The following is a 19,645-nucleotide window of genomic DNA, read 5'->3' on the forward strand; positions in this document are numbered from 1 at the left end:
TGTGCTGCTGGCATTCCAGCGTTCCAAAGATCCCCTGGCTCCGAGCTGAGCTCGCTGGGTAAATCAGTGGTCAGGGAGCCTCTGCTGCCGGCAGGGGAAGACTGGGAGGTGAGAGGGATGCTGGGGAGAGCAAGAGGGTCACACTGAGCACAGGTGAGTGCTCAAGGATATTTGCAAGCTTCCCCTCCCTTTGAAGTCCTGCTGCCTCATCCTCCCCTGTCCCCGAGGCTCTGGCTCCTGATTTATTGGGTTCCTGGAGCAGAGGAACCTAAATTAGCTGCATCTTCAAAGAGCCAGGAGAGGAGAAGGGCAATAGACAAATAACCCCCCACTAATTGTGGCTGTTGAGCAGACATGAGCTGGGGTGATCAGATAGCAAGGGATGGATCAGGGAAGGGGGGACGTTCTCCCAGGGCTCTGCCTTCGCACCGGACACCCCAACAATTTGTCAGAACCACTCCCGGGCCATTTCTCAAAGCATTACCCCGCGCTCAGGAGGGCATTTAGCAACTGCTCGCTAATGAGACGATGGGCAAACACACGTGGCTGTCCCCCGCTGCTCAGAGGTCGGGGACCCGGCCCTGCCCATGGCCTCCGGACCTGCTGCACCTGGCAAACCCCTCATCCTGCCAGCCCGGGGATGCAGGAGACAAGGAGCTGCTTTCAGCATCGCCTTCCCCAAGTTAAGTGCCGGGCAGGCCCGGGAGCGCCAGCCCAGACAGCTCCTGCCCCCGGGCTGCTGGGAAGGGACAGGAAGGCTCTGGAGGCAGGTAGCACTTTAGCTCTTTTATCACCTGCCCCGATCCCCCCTGCCACATTCCTGCTTCCTGCTCCGCGGGGCAGAGGCGTGCCAGGCCCTGCGCATTCCTGCACCGGCTGCCGGGGTCAGGCACCCGCCTTCCCCTGTCCCCACGGACGCTCTCAGCTCTCTCGGGCTGGGTCTCCTCCTGTACCCGAGCACAAGGCTTGCTGCTTTCCTCAGCAATGGCACGATTTCGTGTTCCTGTTCCCCTTGGCTGAGAAATAGCAGAGGTGCTGCAGGACCCGTGAGCAGGGGGAAGGAAGAGCCAGCGTGGTGATGCCCCACAGCTCTGCCTCACAGCACCACGGAGAACCCCGGGGTGAGCTGTCCCAGGGTGAGCCACCAGCCTGCCCAGCAGAGGAGAGGGCAGAGCAGCACGGGCGAACTCCTGCAGCGCCCAAATTCTCAGCAGACACCAAAGCAACCCCTGCAACAACGTGTGCTTGGCGGAGGTGCTTTCCCCGGGGGCCCGTGAGCATCCCACAGGGGCTCTGGGCACCGCGGGTGCCTCACGCTCAGAGCAGGGTCCAGGCAGGGCTCTCTCCCTGCGCCTCGCCCGCGGCAGGTGAGGAGGGTCTGGGCAGCCACGTGACGAGCCCCGCTGAAGGATTTTAGGGGCGGCCGCAGGTCCCTGGAGGAGTGTCACCCACACCTCCCAGGAGGCAGGATCACAGCAGCGCCTCTCCCGCTCCCCCATCGCCGCTGCCATGGCCGGAGCAGCCGTGGGGAAAGGCACGGGGCCAGAGCCCGACAGCTCCGAGGAAGAGCTGGAAGCAGGGAACGCGCCCCAGGCGTGCTACAGGCGGGGTTTGTGGGTCTCCCAAGGCAGAGAAGCAGTGGCCAGCCCGGGGGACGCGGAAGGGATGAAGGTGAGGAAGAGGAGCAGGCCAGCGCGCTCCAAGGCCAGGAGGATGGCTGCCAACGTCAGAGAGCGTAAGAGGATTCTGGACTACAACCAAGCCTTCAACGCCCTCCGCCTGGCCCTCAGGCACGACCTCGGCGGCAAAAGGCTTTCCAAAATCGCAACCCTCCGGCGAGCCATCAACAGGATCACGGCTCTGTCGCTGTCCCTGCGCGGCGCCGGGTGCTGCTGGCCCTGCGCCCACTCCGAGTGCCGCGCCCGGGCCGGGGTCCCCGCGCAGGAATCGGGGCCGAAGGGCAGCCGGCCCCAGCTGCCCTGGGAGCCCGGTTCTGCAGGGACACGGTGCCCTCCGTCCCCTCTCTGCGCCCCTCATCACTACGAGGGCCCGAAGGAGAAGCGGCCCGGCACCGCCGGTCCCTCCGGCGGGATCCCCGCGCTCCGCGGCGCCGGTCCGCAGCGATTCCCGGCCAGCCCGCAGGATCCCCTGGCCGGGCCGCTCCCCTGGCAGCTGGGCTGCTGCCAGGGCTGGGCACAGCAGCACTGCCTCCCCATCCACTGACCCGCAGGGCTGGGGTGGCAGAACGGTGCCGGGAAGGTAACGGGATGGATGGGGACAGCGGGAAGGGACTGATGGACCAGGAGAGAAGCGCTGCGGGATGCGGAGCTCAGAGAGCCCCCGACACGCTGGACAGGACGCTGCTGCGTGTCTCCCCTCTGCGGGAAGGTGGGAGGTCCTCTGGAAGTGCCAGCTCTGTGTTTCTTGTCGCGAGGTCTCGCCGCTGCTGGTGGCCGCTGTTATTTATTCTCTCTTGCTTGCTCCGCGAGAAAACACGAGTTACAAACCCAGCAGCAGGGCAGTGGCTGTTAATATGTGTGGGGTGGACAGATGGGCCGTGGGGATCACGCTAAAGCCCCTGGCTGGCGGGTGGCTCTGGCTCCTGCCGGTGAAGGAGGGGAGCAGGAGCAGGGAAAGGTTACTGCCCTGGGAATTTTGACGCTAAGCTCATTGGTACAGACGTTTGTGCCAGGCAGATTTGCGAGGCCGGGAGGGGAGACAGATGTCGGCTTTCATAAAAGCCACCCATCCGGTTGCGGTTTCCTCCTGATGCCAGGGAAGTGGCTCTGTTGGGACAGGCCAACGGAGCGCTCCCGGCAGAGCCCCGCGGAGGGGAGGAAGGGGGAATTTTACTGGAAATGTCCCTTCTGTCCCTTCCCTCTGGCTTGGACCAGCTCTCCCTCCCTCCTGCCCAAGGCTCAGCAAGCTGCGGGAGTTGCTGCGGGAATCAGGCAGGGATTTACAGCCACACACACCACAGCTGGCAGACTTTTGGACAGGACAAATGGCACCGTGTGATCCCCACAGTGCTGAGCCCTGCAAAGCTCCTCCAGCCCCGCTGCTCCCACCCTGGTGCTACCAACAATCCAGGGGCAGTCTGAGCTCTCCCTGCCTGGGAGCACACGCTGGAACAACCATCCCAACCTCCTGCTGTTGAGTGCCGGGATCTCCTCCTCCTTCCTTGGTCTCTGGTGGGACCAGGGAGCTGGTCCAGGAGCAGAGGAAAGCTGGTGGCAGCCAGGAGGGAGAGCTCTTTGCTCAGCAATGGAGCCTCTTTAAAGTGCTGATGGTGTGAGGCGTCCTGGCTTCAGCCCCGGACAGGTGTTCCCCGCCGGAGGAAGGCCTGCAGCCACATCCTCTGAGCGAATCCTGCTTCTCCCTGCAGCATCCTTGCTCTGGGTGGCTCTCCCTGCCCTGGCTCCCCCTGGGGCAGTGCACGGCCCTGCCCCATCAGCAGCCCTGTCAGTCCCTGTCAGTCACACGGGGAGGGAGAGCCCAGCAACAGCAGCATCCAAAGGACGTTTCAGTGATATCCTAACTCAGGCAGGAACCCTCCCTCCTCCCGAGTTTGCATCTCCATGTTTCTCCCACACCAGCTCTGGTGGTCAGCCGAAGTGAGGCAGATGGAAACAGAGTCACAGGGGCAGGAGTGGAAGGGAGGCAAGACCCCGTGAGACCCCCCCGAGCGGGGTCAGCCCTCTGCTCTCACATTCACATTCACAACCTGCGGCTCCTAACTCTGTCTGGAGGCTGCAGGATGGGCTAAGGCTCCGGGCAGGGCTGGGCAGCAGTCCCGGCTGGCAGAAGGCTCCTGGGGCACCTCTCGGGGAGGCAGAAGGTGCTGGGTGTGCCCCGTAGATGGCACTCACCGCCAGGGAAACCCCTGGAAAATCTGGAACTGAAGCATAATGCACAATGGGCGGAAAACGTCCATGTTTTCCGGGCATCCAGGCCATGAGGGTTGTTTTAGCCCCCCCTCCCGCCCCTCTCATCATCCCAAGGATGGAGAAGATGGAACTCACACTGCACCAACCCTTTCTGCTTTGCAGGTCTATGCAGGGACGCGGTATGTCACTGCTCTGGTGTCCCTGTCCCCAGCTGCGCTGTCGCCACGGTCACCGGCACAGCGACGGCAGGGCGAGCTGGGCACTGCCTCCCCCAGCCCCACGCTCGGGGACGATGCTTTCCGGAGCGGCTGGAGCCACAGGTGCCAGCGGGCACCCGCACACCGCCCAGACCCCTCCACTCTCCGGGCAGCCCTGCCCAGACCCGGGGCAGCTCCAGCCCCTCTCCACCAGCTCGCGGCTCAGCTCCGTGTCGCATGTCCCCACCCGCCTGGGGAAAGGCTGGCAGCCAGCAGGGACAGCGGGGTGCCCCCGGCATCCCCCGCACCCCCGCGGGCACGGGCGGAGCCCGGTCGGGGCCGAGCTCTCACGTACCGCTGCAGCGGAGCGGAGCCCGTGGGAGCCCCCGGGAAGAGCGGGGGGTCGGCGGGGCGGGACAGAGCCCTGGGCTGGGCCGGGCTGGAGGCGGCGGGGACTCCCCGGCTCTCCCCCCGCTCCGCTCCGCTCCGCCCCGCCGCATCCCCGCCAGCATCCCCGGGGGCCGCGGCGCCGCACGCACCGGCTCGGGCGGAGGCCGAGCGCGGTAAGGGGGTGACGAGAGGGGGGACCGGGGACACCCCGGGGGCGGTCCGCGGCCCCGATCCTGCCCCGGGGGCCGAGCCGGGCTGGCCCCTCCTCCGGCTCGGCCTCCCGCGGGGCGGCGGGCCCCGAGCGCAGAGCGGCGGCGGCGGGGCGCTGCCGGAGCCCGCTCCGCCGGGCCATGGCCAGCACCGGCTCCGCGCCCGGGGGCACGGGCCCGGGCTCGGGCACGGCGCTGCCCACCCGCTTCCAGGAGACGGAGAAGCTGCTGTCGGCGACGGAGGGCCGGGAGGAGAAGGGCCTCCGCGGCTCCAAATCCTTCACGGCAGCCTTGCCCGGCGAGACGGAGCGCAACGGGCACGGGCTCGGCTACAAGTCGGTGTCGGTCGGGCACCTGGAGGCGCCGCCGCTGTCGCCGTCCCGGCTGAGCCTGGGCAGAGCCTCGTCCACGGCCACCAGCACGGCGGCCCCGGAGCAGGGCCGCCCGCGGGACTACCTGGTGCTCGCCATCTTCTCCTGCTTCTGCCCCGTCTGGCCCATCAACATCGTGGCCCTCGTCTTCTCCATCATGGTGAGTGCCGGACCCTCCGGTCGCACGGACCCGCCCGGTTTCTCCTCCGGCTTCCCCCGACGGCCGCCCCGGAGCTGTCCGCGGTGCTGCACCGCCGGCACCGGCACCGGGGCGGGGGGAGCCCGCTGCGCTCCCGCAGCGCTCGGCCGGGCTGTGCCGCCCCGCTCGGCTCCCGCAGCCAGCTCCGGTGCGGGTCCGGGGGACGCGGGCGGGCGGAGGCGGGCGGGGAGCGGCGCCGAGCCCGGGGCAGAGCGCGGGGAGGCGGCGGGATGGAGATGGGGATGGGAAAGGAGGCGGCGGGATGGAGATGGAGATGCGGGGAGGTGGCGGGATGGAGATGGAGAGGGGGGTGGGATTGCAGGGCAGGGCTCCGGGAAGCGCCCTGGCTCCGGGAAGCGCGGTCCCTGCCAGGCAGCGGTCCAGAACCACTCGCCCCGGGCTTCCCCGGGAAGGCGAAACGCTGACAAGGGATCTCCCTCCGCCCCTCCTAGCCCGGCCCTGCAGCACTGGGGAGACCCTGGCTGGAGGCTGCTGCCCGGCCTCAGGCACTTTAAAGGGACGGGCTGCGCCTGCAGCTCTTTTAGTCGCCCCGGAGAAGAAAATTTTTCCCCATTAAACATCCGCCACACCCCAGCAAACACACCAAGAGCCGGGCAGGGGAGAATGAAGCCAGCCCGGCCTCCCACCCATCTCGGGTACAGGTGGCTCAGTCAGCACAGCCCCACAAGCAGAGCCGCCCCCTTCCCCAGCAGATGCTGCTCTCTTGCACACACCCAGCGCCTTCTACGCCTCTGATTTGCAACAAAGGCAAATCTTCTCTTTGAAAATCAGCCCCATCACCTGCTTACCGCACAGAAATGCGCCGAGGGGCACCTGCTGCCAGCGCTTCCCCCCCAAAAACCACCAACGACTCGAAGGCAGGCGCGGGCACTCGCCACAAAAAGCCCTCTAGGGAGACCAATTTCCATTTTGAGGAGGAATCGTCGTTCCTGCCAGTGCCAGCTGTCATCTGCGTAGTACAGTTGTGTGGCACAGCCTGTTTAGGCAGCACACAGGGAAGCCAGCCAGCCTCGTTTGGCTTTGCGCTGCAAGGAGAGGGAAAGCAGCTGGGTATTGCATATCCATGGTAATAAACAAGGGCTCTCACGGGGATTTGCCAGCCACATTAGCCTTCATGCAGAACACATCCTCACGCCGTCCCTGGCAGGCGCCAGAGCCTCCAGGGCGGTGGGGGTGTGCCTTGGGCCACAAGAGCTCCGTGGAGGAGAAGAGTTAACAGTGGGAAAAGAGCAGGAGTTGGTTGGTTCATCCTGCCAGGCACAGAGGGACGGGGCTGTGGTGACTGGCACACCCCAGGGCAGGCGGTGAGGTGGCTGGGCTGCCCTCTGCCTCCAAGGCAGCGCTGCTGGGGCTCATCCCGAGCTGGGGAACGGGAGGCAGGAGGTGCTTTCGGCTCTGCTCGTTCTCCAGGACAAGGTTAATGGCACACACATCCTCTGGCCCCTGCACAGTCGCCCCTGCGCTCTCTGTCCTGTGGTTTAATTAATTTATTACAGCCCTTTTCTAGTCCTGGCCCTGCGTGCAACTCCTCCACACACTCACCTGCCAGCCAGGGACCTCCACACGGCATCGGCAGGGCACGATGAGGAGTGATCCATCCTCCCTCCGTCCCTGAGGAACCTGGAAACCTCTGGCTGGCTCCTCCTGCCAGCAGGAGCAGCTCTCAGGGCACGGGTTGATGTCTCACCTGCTTACAGCAGGGAGGAATCGAGCTCCCAGTGACCCCCCAGGTTCCCCCGGGCTCAGATCTTCTCCCAGAGAAAAGCCCAGTTGTGCCTGATCAGGCACAGATCTGAGCAGGGACCAGGTTTTTGTGATTCCCATCGCCTGGGGAAACGGGAGGACCTTTCCACAATGTGCTGACATTCCTTTAGCTCTGCAGTTGTGCTTTTCTTTCCTGAGTCAAAGCTTTTGCACATGAAAGCTTTTTTTTCCCCCCTTTTTTTTTTTTTTTTTTTTTTTCCTGGGTAATAAGCAGAGTCCAGAGAGGAAAATAAATGAATGCTTTGTAGTTCAGTGTCTCATAAATCATTTTGCAAAAGCTGCTCTCAGATCCCAGCAGAGCCTATGGCCAGAGGTGGAAAAAACCCTGCTCTAGTCCCCCCAGCTTTTTCCTGCTAATGCTGGTTTCATGGAAATGAATTACCTGGAGGCTTCTCCATGGACTTTTGGATGTGTTTTCCTCACCAAGCGTTGATGTGGCTGTTCTGAAGGGTTCAGGTCACTCCCCAAGACAGAGAGTGGGACTGGTGGAGGAGGATGTGTCCATCCCATGGGATCCATCTCCCAGGAGTGCAGGCAGGGCTGGGTACCACACACCCACCACCCTGCACTCCCGCTGTGAATGCTTTCCTCTTCCCACCAAAGTGCAGCCACTTCGGGGGAAGGAGCAGAGGAGCCACGTCCCAGGGCGCAGAACTCCAAACAAATGATAGGAAATGAAAAAAATCCAGCCAGAACCAACATCGAGGGCAGCTCTGCACAGCACTTGGTAACCAAAAGAAGTTCTGTCACTCGCAAAAGATGTGGGAGAAATCAGACTATCCTCACCCATTTTAAGTGCCACAGTCATCTGTCTCACTTTTACCTCTCTTGGAATGTTTCCTCCAACAAAAACACCGAGTGTTGAGGATTAATGATTTTTTTTCCTGAGTAATTGGTGGACGGCAGCAGAGAGCACCCAAAGCCAGTTAATATAGTGGGAAGGATCGCAGGAAAGAGGATGTGATGATTTGTCTTCTCCATCCCTGGGACTAGCACAGGAAAGTAATTGCCTTTATTTGCAACAAGGCCACTTAGGGAAAAAAAAAACCAAAACAAACCAACACCATTTTGAGCAGTGACTGGAATAGATAGCGGTGGGAAACAGGTGAAATTAATAACTCCTGAGTCACCCAGCCCCACCTGGCCCACTCCCCAGGTCCTGCAGATTTCCCAGCTCTGGGCTGTAGCAGGGAGTCCCTTGGCACTCACGCAGTGACTCACTCCCCCAGAGCCCTCGAGCCCTTCGGAGATGTTCTGCCTTGGTGAGCCTCGATTAACAAACAAGATGTTAATGTTTCTGTGTGGAAAGCAAAACACGGGATTAGTGATACTAGAGAGCTACAATCAAACCGTTCCACACCGATGAATAATCTATGTACAGCACCAAATTCTTACTAAACACCACATGCCAGTGCTGATGTGTTTCTCATAATTGTTGAGGATAAATGAGCAGTAAACACTTTCAGAAGCTGTGGTGATAAATACACAGAATCCCTTAGCCCATATTTTTTGCCTAGAAGACGGCTAAAACTGCATCTTTCACCGCAGTCTAACCCACACCCTGCCAAAATATCACACTTGTTACAAAAAACCAGAGCCTGAAAACCCAAATCCCCGGAGCTGGAGCTGTCAGCGAGCGGGGCAGGGATCCTGCCGATCCCTGGGCTCCCGCATCCTCCCCATCCCTCACCGCCAACCCGGGAGGCTTCATTTTGTCACCTCCTGTTCTGGGATGAAAATAACTCTTGGCTGCATCCCATCGCTTTCGGAGCGGGTCTGGCAAAGCTGCTGGTGAGACCGGGAGGAAGGAGGTCCTGAGCTCTGCTGGTGTCCCTGGTGGGGACAGCCATGCCCAGGGGGGCTCCTGAGAGGAGCAGGACGCTGGCAGGGGGGGGCAGTGGAAGCAGCCACCCGCCTGTTCGAGGCTCTGCTCTGTTATTTACGTGGGGACACAAACTCAGGCGAGCTCGTGGAAACCTCCAAAGCTGCATTTTTATTTTTTTATTTTTTTTCCTACAGAGCAGCTGCCCGTGCACAGCCTGGGCTGAGGATGGTTTTGGTCACGGCGCTGCCAAGAGGGAGTGGAATTAAAGCAGGATGAACAGGAAATGGGGCAGTAACATCAAGTATTTGTTCAGATTCTCTGTGATGTGTCATGATTATTGCTGGAGCTGGACTAGGCCTCCCTGCCCTTAGTATATATATATATATATATATTTTCTTAAAACATGAGGCAGGGGATCCTTTCCATCACAGCTAGTTCTGAGATACACGCTTTTTGAGAGGAAACTGGGGTTGCTTTAATCCGCTTCCACCTTTAACTCCTTTTAACTGGTACGCTTGGGGTTTTTTTTACCGAGAAATTCCCCAATTTTAGCAGCCACGCTCCAAAGGGAGGAGCTGTCACACAGCACAGGGCTGTGGGAGCTGCTGGCCCCACAGCTTGCCCCAGATCCCCCTCTTCTCCTCCAAGGCAGCATGGCTGGAGATGGACAGGCCAGGGGAAGAAGCCTTTAACCCATGTTAAAGTGTTAAATACATAAAAGGAGCCCTAAAGCAGGAATATCTGCTTCAAGGCAGTTAAATCATCAACAAAACCCCATTCCCAGTGAAGCTTAGGGGGGTTTTGCCCAACTCCTCCTCTGGATCCAGGATGCTGTGTTCCCTTCTCCCCCTGTCCCACCTGGCTTCTCTTTCCCCTCGCTCCAAGCTTTCCCAACCAGGTGAAAACGTCACCAACAGACCCTCAAACCCCTTACCCCCTTTTCCTCCCTCCAAACCCCCTTCCCAATGGCTTTTGGGTGGCAGAAGGGCACTGCACGGATCTGGGGAGGATTTTTGGTCCCAAGATCCGGGCTGACAGCAAATGCTGACGCACGGCGAGTAATCCCACCACAACCCCTCGCGCTGCTGCCCTTCTGCTGAGCGCTGGGTGCTCCCCCAGCCACGGGCTCGACGCCCAGCTCACCCTTTCCAGCAGGACCAGGAGCCCCTTCCCTCACCAGGAATCCTCACTTCCAGCGTTTTTCGCTTGGGAGCCAAGGGATTGCCAATTAAAGGAGCAGGAAAGAAAATGGGGCTCGGTTTGGGGCTCTACAGCCAAAGGAGTCACCCCTAGAGCTGCTGCCTCTCTCAGGGGACTCTCTTTGTGTCTCCACAGTCGAGGAACAGCGGCCAGCAAGGCGACACGGACGGCGCCCGGCGGCTCGGACGCATGGCCAGGCTGCTCAGCATCGTCTCCATCGTGCTGGGGACCATCATCATCGTGCTCTACATTTCACTCAGCGTCAGAGGTAACCTTTCCTTCTCCTCCCCTCAGCCCAGCCCCAGCAGGAACCTCACCTGGCCCCCAGCTCCAGCCCAGGGGATAGGACAGACCTGCCCCCAGCCCACCCCCAGCTCATTCCCAGCCTTAGCGCGCTGGGAACGGACTCCAGCTTGGTTTGACCATCACCAGCTGCGCACACAGATAAAAAAAACACCTCAGGGAAGGGGCTCCTTCCAGGAGAAACATACCTGGAAAGCCCAAAGTGCCCTGGTGACCGCACAAGGTCTCCCTGGTGAAAGCCCGTGGTTGGGTTTAGGAAGAGTGGAGCGCTGTAAAAACAGAAAGGTTTCAAGGACACAAATCAACCTGCCCAGAAATACAATCCCAAAATGCCTTGGGAACCTCCCAAACACAACCCCACCTGCCAAACCAGCGTGATCAGCACAGCTCAGGCAAACAGGGGCCTCAGAAACACCCAAAGGCCGAGCCAGGAGCGTAAGGAGAACATCTGTTGGCTGCTGGAAGCTGCCCTAAGCCACCCCTTTCTTTTTTTCTAGTTTCCTAGAAGACGTTTTCAGCATGCAAATAACCTTGAAGAGGAGGAAGACAACTTTCCTTTTGGGGTTTTTACTTTCAGCCTTGCAACAAAACAAAAAATTGTCACAGTGTAGGTGGGCAGCCCTAGACAGCCTGCTCTGGAGCGCCGTCGGAAGGAACGCATGCTTCAATTCACCGCCAGTTGGGAATGAGCCTGTGCGAGGGATGGGATAAAAATCACCCTGAGGAGGAATGGGAGAGGCCACGAGGAGAGGAGAAGGGGGAAATCCACTACCTCATTCCCCTCCAGCAGAACTCACGGAGCGGGGAGACAACTAAAGCGCGAGAGGAGGAGAGATTGTCCAGGACGAAGGTGGCTTTGGAAAGGAAACACAAGGCGAGAAGGGGATGTTTTGAGGAGTCCTCCTGAGAATTTTGGCACGAGTCACCGGATTTTTGGGGGGTTGTTGGTTTTTAAATCGTCAGATTCTCTGTCTCTACAAGGAAAAACAAAACAAAGCGACAAAACAAAGCTCAAACTGCCATCAGGAGCCGAGAGCTGTTCCACGGAGGAGGAGGGAGAGCAGAGCTGCAGCAGGACCACGGCTCTGCTCCGAGCGACACGCAGCTGCCAAAGCTGGAGGATGTGGTGGGTGCTTTTGTATTTTTGATGAAAAAAAAAAAAGGAAAAAAAAAAAAAAAAAAAAAAAAAAAAAAAGAGACAATGACCATTTGCATGCCTTTGGGAATGTTCTCCATGTCTGTTCCTACGAGCTCTTTTATCACTTAGGGCAGATCTCAGAGCTGGCAGAGCGGGATTTTGCTGCATGAGAACCCCAGGCTCCTCCTCACCCCCATCCCACGGTGGGCTTTTTAACGGAAGGCAAAACCCGGCGTTCCCTGTGAACCCACACATTTCTCCGTGCGCCCAAAGGGAGGTTGGCACCCCTGGCACCGGGACAAGAGCCTGCTCAGTGCCCAGCAGAGGCACGGGGAGCCCCTTCTACCCAGCGACGCCCCGATGCCACGGCACGTCCGTCACGCTGGGGCTTCAGCGTGATCCAGCTCCCACCACTGCCAGCGCTCATCCCCCGCCTCTGGGGCTCCAGCTTAGGGCTTTCCAGGAGATTTTCAGGGCCTTGAAGGAGTTTTGGGCTCCTGCTCCTCTCCTTGCACGCCTCACACAGCTCCTCTGCAGCTCCGAAAATCTCCGGCGTCCCCGGAGCTGCCTGGGCTCAGTCCCGCGAGCGGTTGTATTATTTTCTAATGTTTTGTATTTAACCTAACAAGAAAACAGACTCTGCTCCTCCCACTCTGTCTGTAGGCACCACGGGCCCTGCCACGTCTTCCACACCCCTCCCTCTGCCCCAGTCCCCACACTCTCCCTTCGAGGCTCCATCCAGCCCCAGCCCTTCTCCTCCCCGCTCACCCCTCATTGCTGCGGGGATCTCCTGGGCTTGGCCCTCTACCCACCCACCCAGACTATGCAAAGCTCCATTGCCTGTTGTTTTAGTCAGGCTTTGTGACTTCTGGCCACGTCCCTTGGCTCCCTGAGACTCTTTGATCCAAACTTTGGGGACACACGACCAAGAGCTGCACTGCCCGGCCTTTCTGTTGTCTCCAGCTGACAACCTGCGACCTAAAAGCACGGACTGACTGAGAAATGTTGTCCTTCAGGGCTCCCTGACTCCAGTCTCCTGAAAAACACCCCAGATTCAGACCAAATTCAATGCTTGTCTACATGGAGAATCCACCAAAAGAAAACTTCACAACGTGGTAACTGCTTGGCACTGACTCCTTCCCTGGGCTCTGAGTGGGCACGAGGGGTGAGCACAGAGTAGGGGTGAAGTGTAAAATCCACGCTGTAGTTACTCTGTAGTAGCTAATGTGCAAAGCCACAGGCACCTCTGTGGAAATCCTCCTGTCACCTTTTTGATTGCTCCTCTTTCAAGCGGGTTTTTTTTCCCCCTCTAGACATCGTTTGAATCCAGGGGGTGAGAAAGCCAAATCCCCCAGACACGCTGTCAACATTTTTCTCTCCACTAAAAGGGATTCCAGGGACTCACAGCAAGAGCACATCACTACAGCACTTTTTCGGGCTCCATTCCCATCCACCCCTTTGCCAGCACTCCATCACAAGCTGCTGGAGTCTAAAATGGACCAAATCTGCAGCTTTTCCTTTGCAATTTATCTTTTGCGAGTTCAGCAAACAGGGACTGCTGAGCATTTCTGGGTGGGAGCTCCCTCCTCCATCCTCTGTCCAGGCACTGCATCTTTTCCTCCTGAGCCCTTCAAAAACCCTCCCTTGGATGTTCAAACTTTCCTCTTATGGCTGTTGAAATCCCATCAAATCCCCCAAATGTTTCTTCCTTTAACTCTTGGACCCAAAAGCTGCTCGCTGGGGAACACGTGAGGGGTTTTTTTGAGCTACAGAAGGACGGTGCTGCCTGTCCCTGCATCTCCTGCCCTTTGCCCTTGGAGCTGCTGGAATTCAGCTGATGGGAAGAGCCCTGGAAGCTCCTCCTTGGGCAGGAAGGGCTCTTTTTCAGGGAAAAGTGCTGGAGGGAGTTATAGGACTTGAGAGCGTTTATTAAGTAAGAATTTAAATGCTCTTTTATCATTATATAAAGCCTTTCATCTAAAGTGCTTCCCTGCATCCAGAGGATTAAACCCTGCCACCCCCCAGGAGGTGGGTTCACATTACTGCTCTAATTGCAGGGATGGCAAATGCTCAGGCACCGAGCAGCTCCCGAATCAAAGCTCTTTCCTTCCTCCTCCTTAACAGAACCATGCATGAGCACAGATTTCCCCGGAACCTGGGGTTTTGGTTTTTTTTCAGTGGGATCCAAACAAACAAACCCCACTGTGGTTCCAGATGGGATTCCTGCAGCCAGAGGAAGGAGGGGGCTTTGTGAGGCAGCTGCAGTGCTCCTTGCCAGGAGAAGTCCCCAGGCCAAGGCAGCACCTGGATGCAGGATTTGGCGGATTTCCCCCCAAAAAACCCCGGGGTGATGATTTCTTGGTGCCTCCTGTCTCATTGGAGAGCTCAGGTGATGCCTCTCACCTCTCCATCAAGTATAACAAAAGAGCAGAACTAAGGCACCTGAATCCCTTCCATTCTAAAATCTTCCTGCATAGATACAATTGTACTGCACCCTTCAACTCAGCCTTTTTTTTTTTTTCCTTATCCTGCATTTAAATCCAGAGGAAAGCCTCTACAGTTATCCCTGACAAAATATTTATTTGCTCTGCTTGTAACCTGTCTCTGCAGTGCTGGAGGAATGAACTCTCCAGGGACATCCAGAAAATCCCTTCTCCCTGCTCCCCCATCAACTTCCCCGCACATTTTTCCACGTTTTTGCCACTTTGCTCTCCCCATCCCCCACGGTTTCATCCCAGCTCAGCTCCCTCTTTGGCCCTTTTTGGGTGGGATTTGCTGACATTTGTGAAGGAGGAGGTTGCAGGGCCCCCAGCCCCCAGCCCTCAGCTCAGCTGTGCTGTGCTACAGGCAGGCTGAGGAGGGCAGAACCTCCCCCTGAGGCCACCAGGCACTGTCACCCCTTTGCACCCACCAGGGACCTCTCCTTAACTCGGCTTTTAGCACACAGGAGGGCACCCACAAGAACTGTGCCGCGAGCCTTTCCCTCTCCAGCCCCAGCCAGCAGCCCTGTTTCATATCCCCCAGCCCTTTGTCACCTGCTGCAGCCTCCTCTGAGCTGGCACACGTCAGAATTCTCCGTGTTCGCGGCTAAAACAGTCACGAAATCCTCAGGCTCTGGCCAACTCCTCCCCTCCTGGTGAAGGAAAGGTGAGAGCACGGTGACAATCCAGCCCTACCTGACAGGGAAGCTGAGCTGGTGGGAGGAGAGCTCGCTGAAGGGATGGAGAAGGTGGGAAACGTCTCTATAATGGAAGCTGGAGTAGGAGTTACGATCGACAAGTGTGAGGTCCTGGTGGGATGGGAGTAGCCGGGAAGGAGCTTGCGAGCAGAGCCCGGGGCTGGTGGCACCTCTGCTGTCCCTGGGCTCCTCTGCCGGGACCTGGGGCACAGCTGGGCTCTCTGGGGTGGCACAGAAGGGCTGCTGGCTGCGTCGAGGCTGGATGGAAGCTTTACGCTGAACCAGCGACAAACTCGGCTTGGTTTTGCAGCGGCTCCTGGTGGGATGCAGTGACCGAGGGTGGGGAAAGGTCCGGCCCCACTCAGTGGCTCACAGCACCACGCTGGGTGCTCCCTGCAGACACCGAAGCGATCTGAGCACCACCAGAGGAATGAAAGCCACCAGAGGGTTTCAAAGTTTGCTGTGCTAAGGATGGGTTTGCTTTTTTCCTTTCACCCTGTTCCAGTTCATCCCTCCCTCCCCGCTCTTTGCTGGTTTCACCACGCTAACCCCCGCAGCATTCCCACCCCCAGGACATTCCCGAGTCCCACTGCTCCCCTCCCACCCTCTGCTCTCCTTTAATCCGGACAGGTCTTGCTGTGATGAGATCCCATCTCTGGGCTCTGCAGGAAGGGGTTAGAGAGGGCAGGGAACCTCTGAGCCACCCAGATCTCTCCATGTAGACAAGGCGAGCAGATCCTGCCTTTTATATGAAATGAAATCTCCCTTTCTGCTCGTCCTGAGCCCAGGGAGAGGCTGCAGAAAGGCACCCACCGGGCTGGCCCCACCCTTGCCCTGTCCTTTGTCACTCGTCACAGAACCACAGCCAGGGTTGCGCCGTCAAGCTGAAATAATTCAGATTTAAGCTCGTTTTCCTTTCAGTACACAGCCTTTCATTTTGGCAAAAAAAAAAACAACAAACCAATTAGGTTTGGAACCAAAAAACTCCCCTGCCTGTGCACAAGCCAAGGGGGCGTGGGGGGGAAAAGCAGCTTTTTCGAAGCGGGAATATTTGCAAAGCATTTGCTGACACCGGTAGGTAGCAAAACTCCAACCTATAAATACCCATCCAGGATAAGAAACATCAGAAAGGGAACAGGCGTGCAGGATTCACCAAGGCAACCCTGATACCACCTGGGAGCCCCTGTTAGAAGGTGCCAGGGCTTGATCCTGGGCGTGGAAGTGCAGGGTCCATCCCCGCCCCGGGAGAGCCGCCGCTCACACACAGCATGAACACACCAGGAATCGCAGCTGGGTGCTTCTCTCTGCTGACAAATGTTTCTTTTTCTGCAGGATGGTATGGTATATCTTATATACTTTCTTTGTATTTCTTGGCATGAGAAAAAAAAAAAAATTAAAATGTAACATGCATGGTCAAAGCTGAACTGGTTTCTTCTGTCTAAATGAGAGAAAAAAAAAAAAAAAATATCCAAGCTACTCATTCAGCGGTTGCTTCACACTCTGAGAGCAACCAGTTGGTATTTTGGGTGCAGTGGGTTGCAAATAATATGTACAGGCAAAGAGTAAAGAAAACAGCACAAGTCAGAGCAGGGAGAGGCGCAGACAGAGCAGCCTTGTGCTGGTTGTAACCAAAAACGCTTCCCAGCAGGATTTTTTTAACCAGACTGGAGGGCTGCTGGCTGTCACACCCACCTGGGGTCAGCAGCAGGGTTTATCCGTGTTGGTTTTTCAGTCAGGGTGACTGATCCTCCCTGAGGCTGAGGGGCAGAACCTCTTCACTCAGCCGAATGCCAGCGCTCTCCTCTCACTGCACATCCCTGGCATCCTCTGGGAATCCACTCGTGGCAGCACAGCTCCCAGGTCAGCCTGGAGACCCCTGCCAAGCCTGCAGCATGAACTGCTTGTCCCACACAGCAAAGTCTCGGTCTGTGCACTGAGGGCAGGAGGTGGCACAGTCCCACAGCTTCCCCAGGACAGCTCCAGCCCAGGAGGCAGAGCCACCACCCACAGCAAGGATGAAAAATGAGGCTTCCAGGCCCCTGGAATCAGACACGGCACTTCCACTCCCATCCATGTCTGAGATGGAGGATGGAGGTAAATTCTGCAGCGTGATTCAGCAACAAATGGATTTAATGGCCCTGATCCTGCTGGGATTCCCTCAGGCAGGGCAGCACGAGGGGTCTGGGACTCTCCTCCCCGCCAGAGGCACCCAAAACTCATCAGCAAACGCTGCGGTGCAGCAGGTCCAGCGGCTGCACTGGCTGTGGGCACCTGTAGGAAGTGGTTACAGCCAGAGGGTGAACGGAGCCACCCCTGTGACCCAAACCCAAATCCCCCTGCTGGGACAGTCTTTGCCCTGCCTGTCGTTTTCACTCTGACAAACACCCCTTGCACTTTCTTAGGGATGCAAGCTGTGGGGTTTTGGGGCACAGGAAAATGAATCAACAGTGAAACCCCACAGCGAGGGTGGAGATTAAATGTCTGTGAGCTCATGAAGAACAGGACTGTTGTCCTCATGAGCATCTCAGACACTAATCCAAGGAACAGGAATTGGTTCCTGTAGATCAGCTGCTGCCCACAACACAAAGCTCAGCCCCTTTAAGTCAGGCTCAACAGTGGATCTGTCCCTAAGGTTCCCTGTGGTCAGGCACCAAGCATTGCCCAGGGAGACAGAGCTGCAGCACACCAGCACCGTGCTCAGCCCCCCTGCTCACCCCACAGCCCTTCTCTCACACTGCATTATCCCCCTCCCCAGCTCTGCAGCTCACTGGGGCATTTTTAACAAATTAAACCCATTTCTTTGGTGCATCCATTCCCCCTTGCTTCGAAAACTGCAAGTCTAATTAGATTTGCTGGTTCTCACCCCTAAACACCCTCCCCTTGTAACAGCACCTAAATCAGAGCTCTTGATGTTCAGCTTCACATCCCAGGGCTCGGAGAGCAGCTGCTCAAACCTCTAAGAGCCATCAGCCAGGGTTCATTACTCACAGCCCTGCAGGTCCAAGCTGACACCGCACTTGAGCTACTCCCACTTTACACCAAGGCTGGCTGTGCACAAAGCCTCTGCTACTCAGCCACGGCCTCTCCCCACGGCCTCTGCTCACCCCGCAGAGCCAGAGGCACCCCTGCCTGCACAGGGGCTTTGGCAGCACAGCTGGGCTTACAGGGCAGCTCTGGAGCCACGTTTCTTTGTCCTGATGGAGACACAAAATGCAGATGTTTAGAAAACCCAGCGTAACTTACTCCCCACGATTCGGCAAAGCAAAGAGGGCTGGTGGCAACCTGTGCGCAACAAAAGGCACAGAGGGGTCTTGGTGGGGAGAGCTTGGAAGGAACAGATGCCCTTTGCATCCCAGCACAGGATGTCTGAGGCTGCTTTAAAACATCTTCAGCCTTCTTTGTGCATTGCCTAAAGAATTCAGCAAGCCAGAAGGCTGAGTAGAAATTTTAAAAAATAAAGCAACGGCTTTGTCCAGGAGGAGGAGGAGGAGGAGGAGGAGGAGGAGGAGGATTTGAACCACATTAAAAACCCCCACACCACGGAGAGATTCCCCTTCAGTGGTGAGATTCCCCCCGGAGCATCCTGACCATGTCACCAGATGCAATCCCAGACTTCAAAGGCCGCCGCCGCCAGCCCGGGCTCTGATGTTCCACTGAAGACAAGGCAGTGCCAAGTTCTTTAGCTCCTGTTTTATTAATACCCTGCTCTGATGGGCTCATGTATAATGGATTCACACAGGAACAGCAAGAGGTTCCACATCCAATTTCCACGTTGCATACGTTCTCTGCTGAGCACCATGGGCTCTCCCCTCGTCTCCCAGTGTTTGTCCTCACTGATGAATTTGCATGAGTTTGGGGTTCAGGCAAAGGACAGAAAGTTGGCCACCAGTTCCTCAACTGGTTTCCATGAGGTTTGCTGGTTTGCTCTACCCGTTTGTTCCAGTCAGGAGCTAGGAATTAAAAGTACGGGGAGAACATTTCCATTTTCTCTCTGGCTCCTAATGCTGGCTGCTCTTGAGAACGAGCAGCTCAGGGATTCCTCGGGCTCTCTCAAAGCCTCTCAGGAAGTCATTTAGGAGGTGATGGAGCCCTGGGCCCAGCAGGCACAGGAGAAGAGCTCAGGGCTGCAGAGGTGGAGAGAGATTTTGTGATGAGCAGCACGTGAATGTCCTGGCTCTGGTGTGCAGAGATGCAGCCCCCCAAAAAGAACAGATTGCACCCCAAATTCTCCCAAATGCTCCCAGGACAGCTCCTTAGCTGCAGAGATTTAAAAAAGATGAAATGTGGATCCATTGTGGACAGCTTCAAAATTCACAGCAGCTCACCAAACACACTCCTGGTAGACAACAGAGGAAAAATGGATTTGTCTTTGTGAGGGCGCTGAAAGGCTCCATCTTCCTATTTTCCTACCCAGATCCAGGCTCAGTTCTGCAGCTCTGCACGTTGCATCCAGCCCAGAGCTGTCACTGCTCCCCTGCAAGGGCAGTGGGAGCGACACGGCCGCGGCTCCCAAGTCCCACAGAGACCTTGGAGCAGGAGCTCAGCACTAAAACCACGTCCCATATCCTCTGAACGCCCCCAGGGACGGGGATTCCACGGGATCCCACATGGTGGATGCTCCCGTCACAGCTCAGAGCGATTTTTCAGTCAGACAAGGCGTGTTTGGTAGACTTTGCACAAGCTTGGGTTAGGTGGTGAGGATTTAGGGTTTGGGTGTTGGAGGAGAGCCTGGCGTGCCCAGGTAAGTGGGAATTGCACCAGCAGATCTGCTTTAAATGAGGACTTTTGCTTCATGGTGGTTATTGCTGGATCCTTCAGAAGGTGAAACATCTCAGAACACCTAAAATAGAGAAATGGGGATTTCTCCATGAGCTCAGCTACCTCGTTTACAGGCTAAAAAAACCCAACCAACCGATGACTGCTGGCCCTCATTGTTTCCAGCTTAGCTGTGATGTGAGATGCT

The 19,645-nt window shown here is 57.5% G+C and overlaps 2 protein-coding genes across 2 annotated transcripts; both read left to right on the top strand.

The window, feature by feature from the left end:
• The first annotated feature begins 1,509 nt into the window (after positions 1 to 1,509).
• Positions 1,510 to 2,223, top strand: BHLHA9 (basic helix-loop-helix family member a9). The gene has a single exon (XM_040082853.1). The coding sequence runs from the start codon at positions 1,510 to 1,512 to the stop codon at positions 2,221 to 2,223; it is 714 nt and encodes a 237-aa protein (XP_039938787.1).
• A 2,524-nt stretch (positions 2,224 to 4,747) lies between these two features.
• Positions 4,748 to 11,554, top strand: TRARG1 (trafficking regulator of GLUT4 (SLC2A4) 1). The gene is made up of 3 exons (XM_040082846.2): positions 4,748 to 5,214; positions 10,199 to 10,331; positions 10,864 to 11,554. Exons 1-3 carry the CDS (start codon positions 4,825 to 4,827, stop codon positions 10,869 to 10,871), a joined length of 531 nt encoding a protein of 176 aa, XP_039938780.1. The 5' UTR covers positions 4,748 to 4,824; the 3' UTR covers positions 10,872 to 11,554.
• Positions 11,555 to 19,645: the final 8,091 nt, after the last annotated feature.

This window comes from Hirundo rustica, chromosome 19 (assembly GCF_015227805.2).
Source record: "Hirundo rustica isolate bHirRus1 chromosome 19, bHirRus1.pri.v3, whole genome shotgun sequence".
NCBI classification, from domain to species: domain Eukaryota; kingdom Metazoa; phylum Chordata; class Aves; order Passeriformes; family Hirundinidae; genus Hirundo; species Hirundo rustica.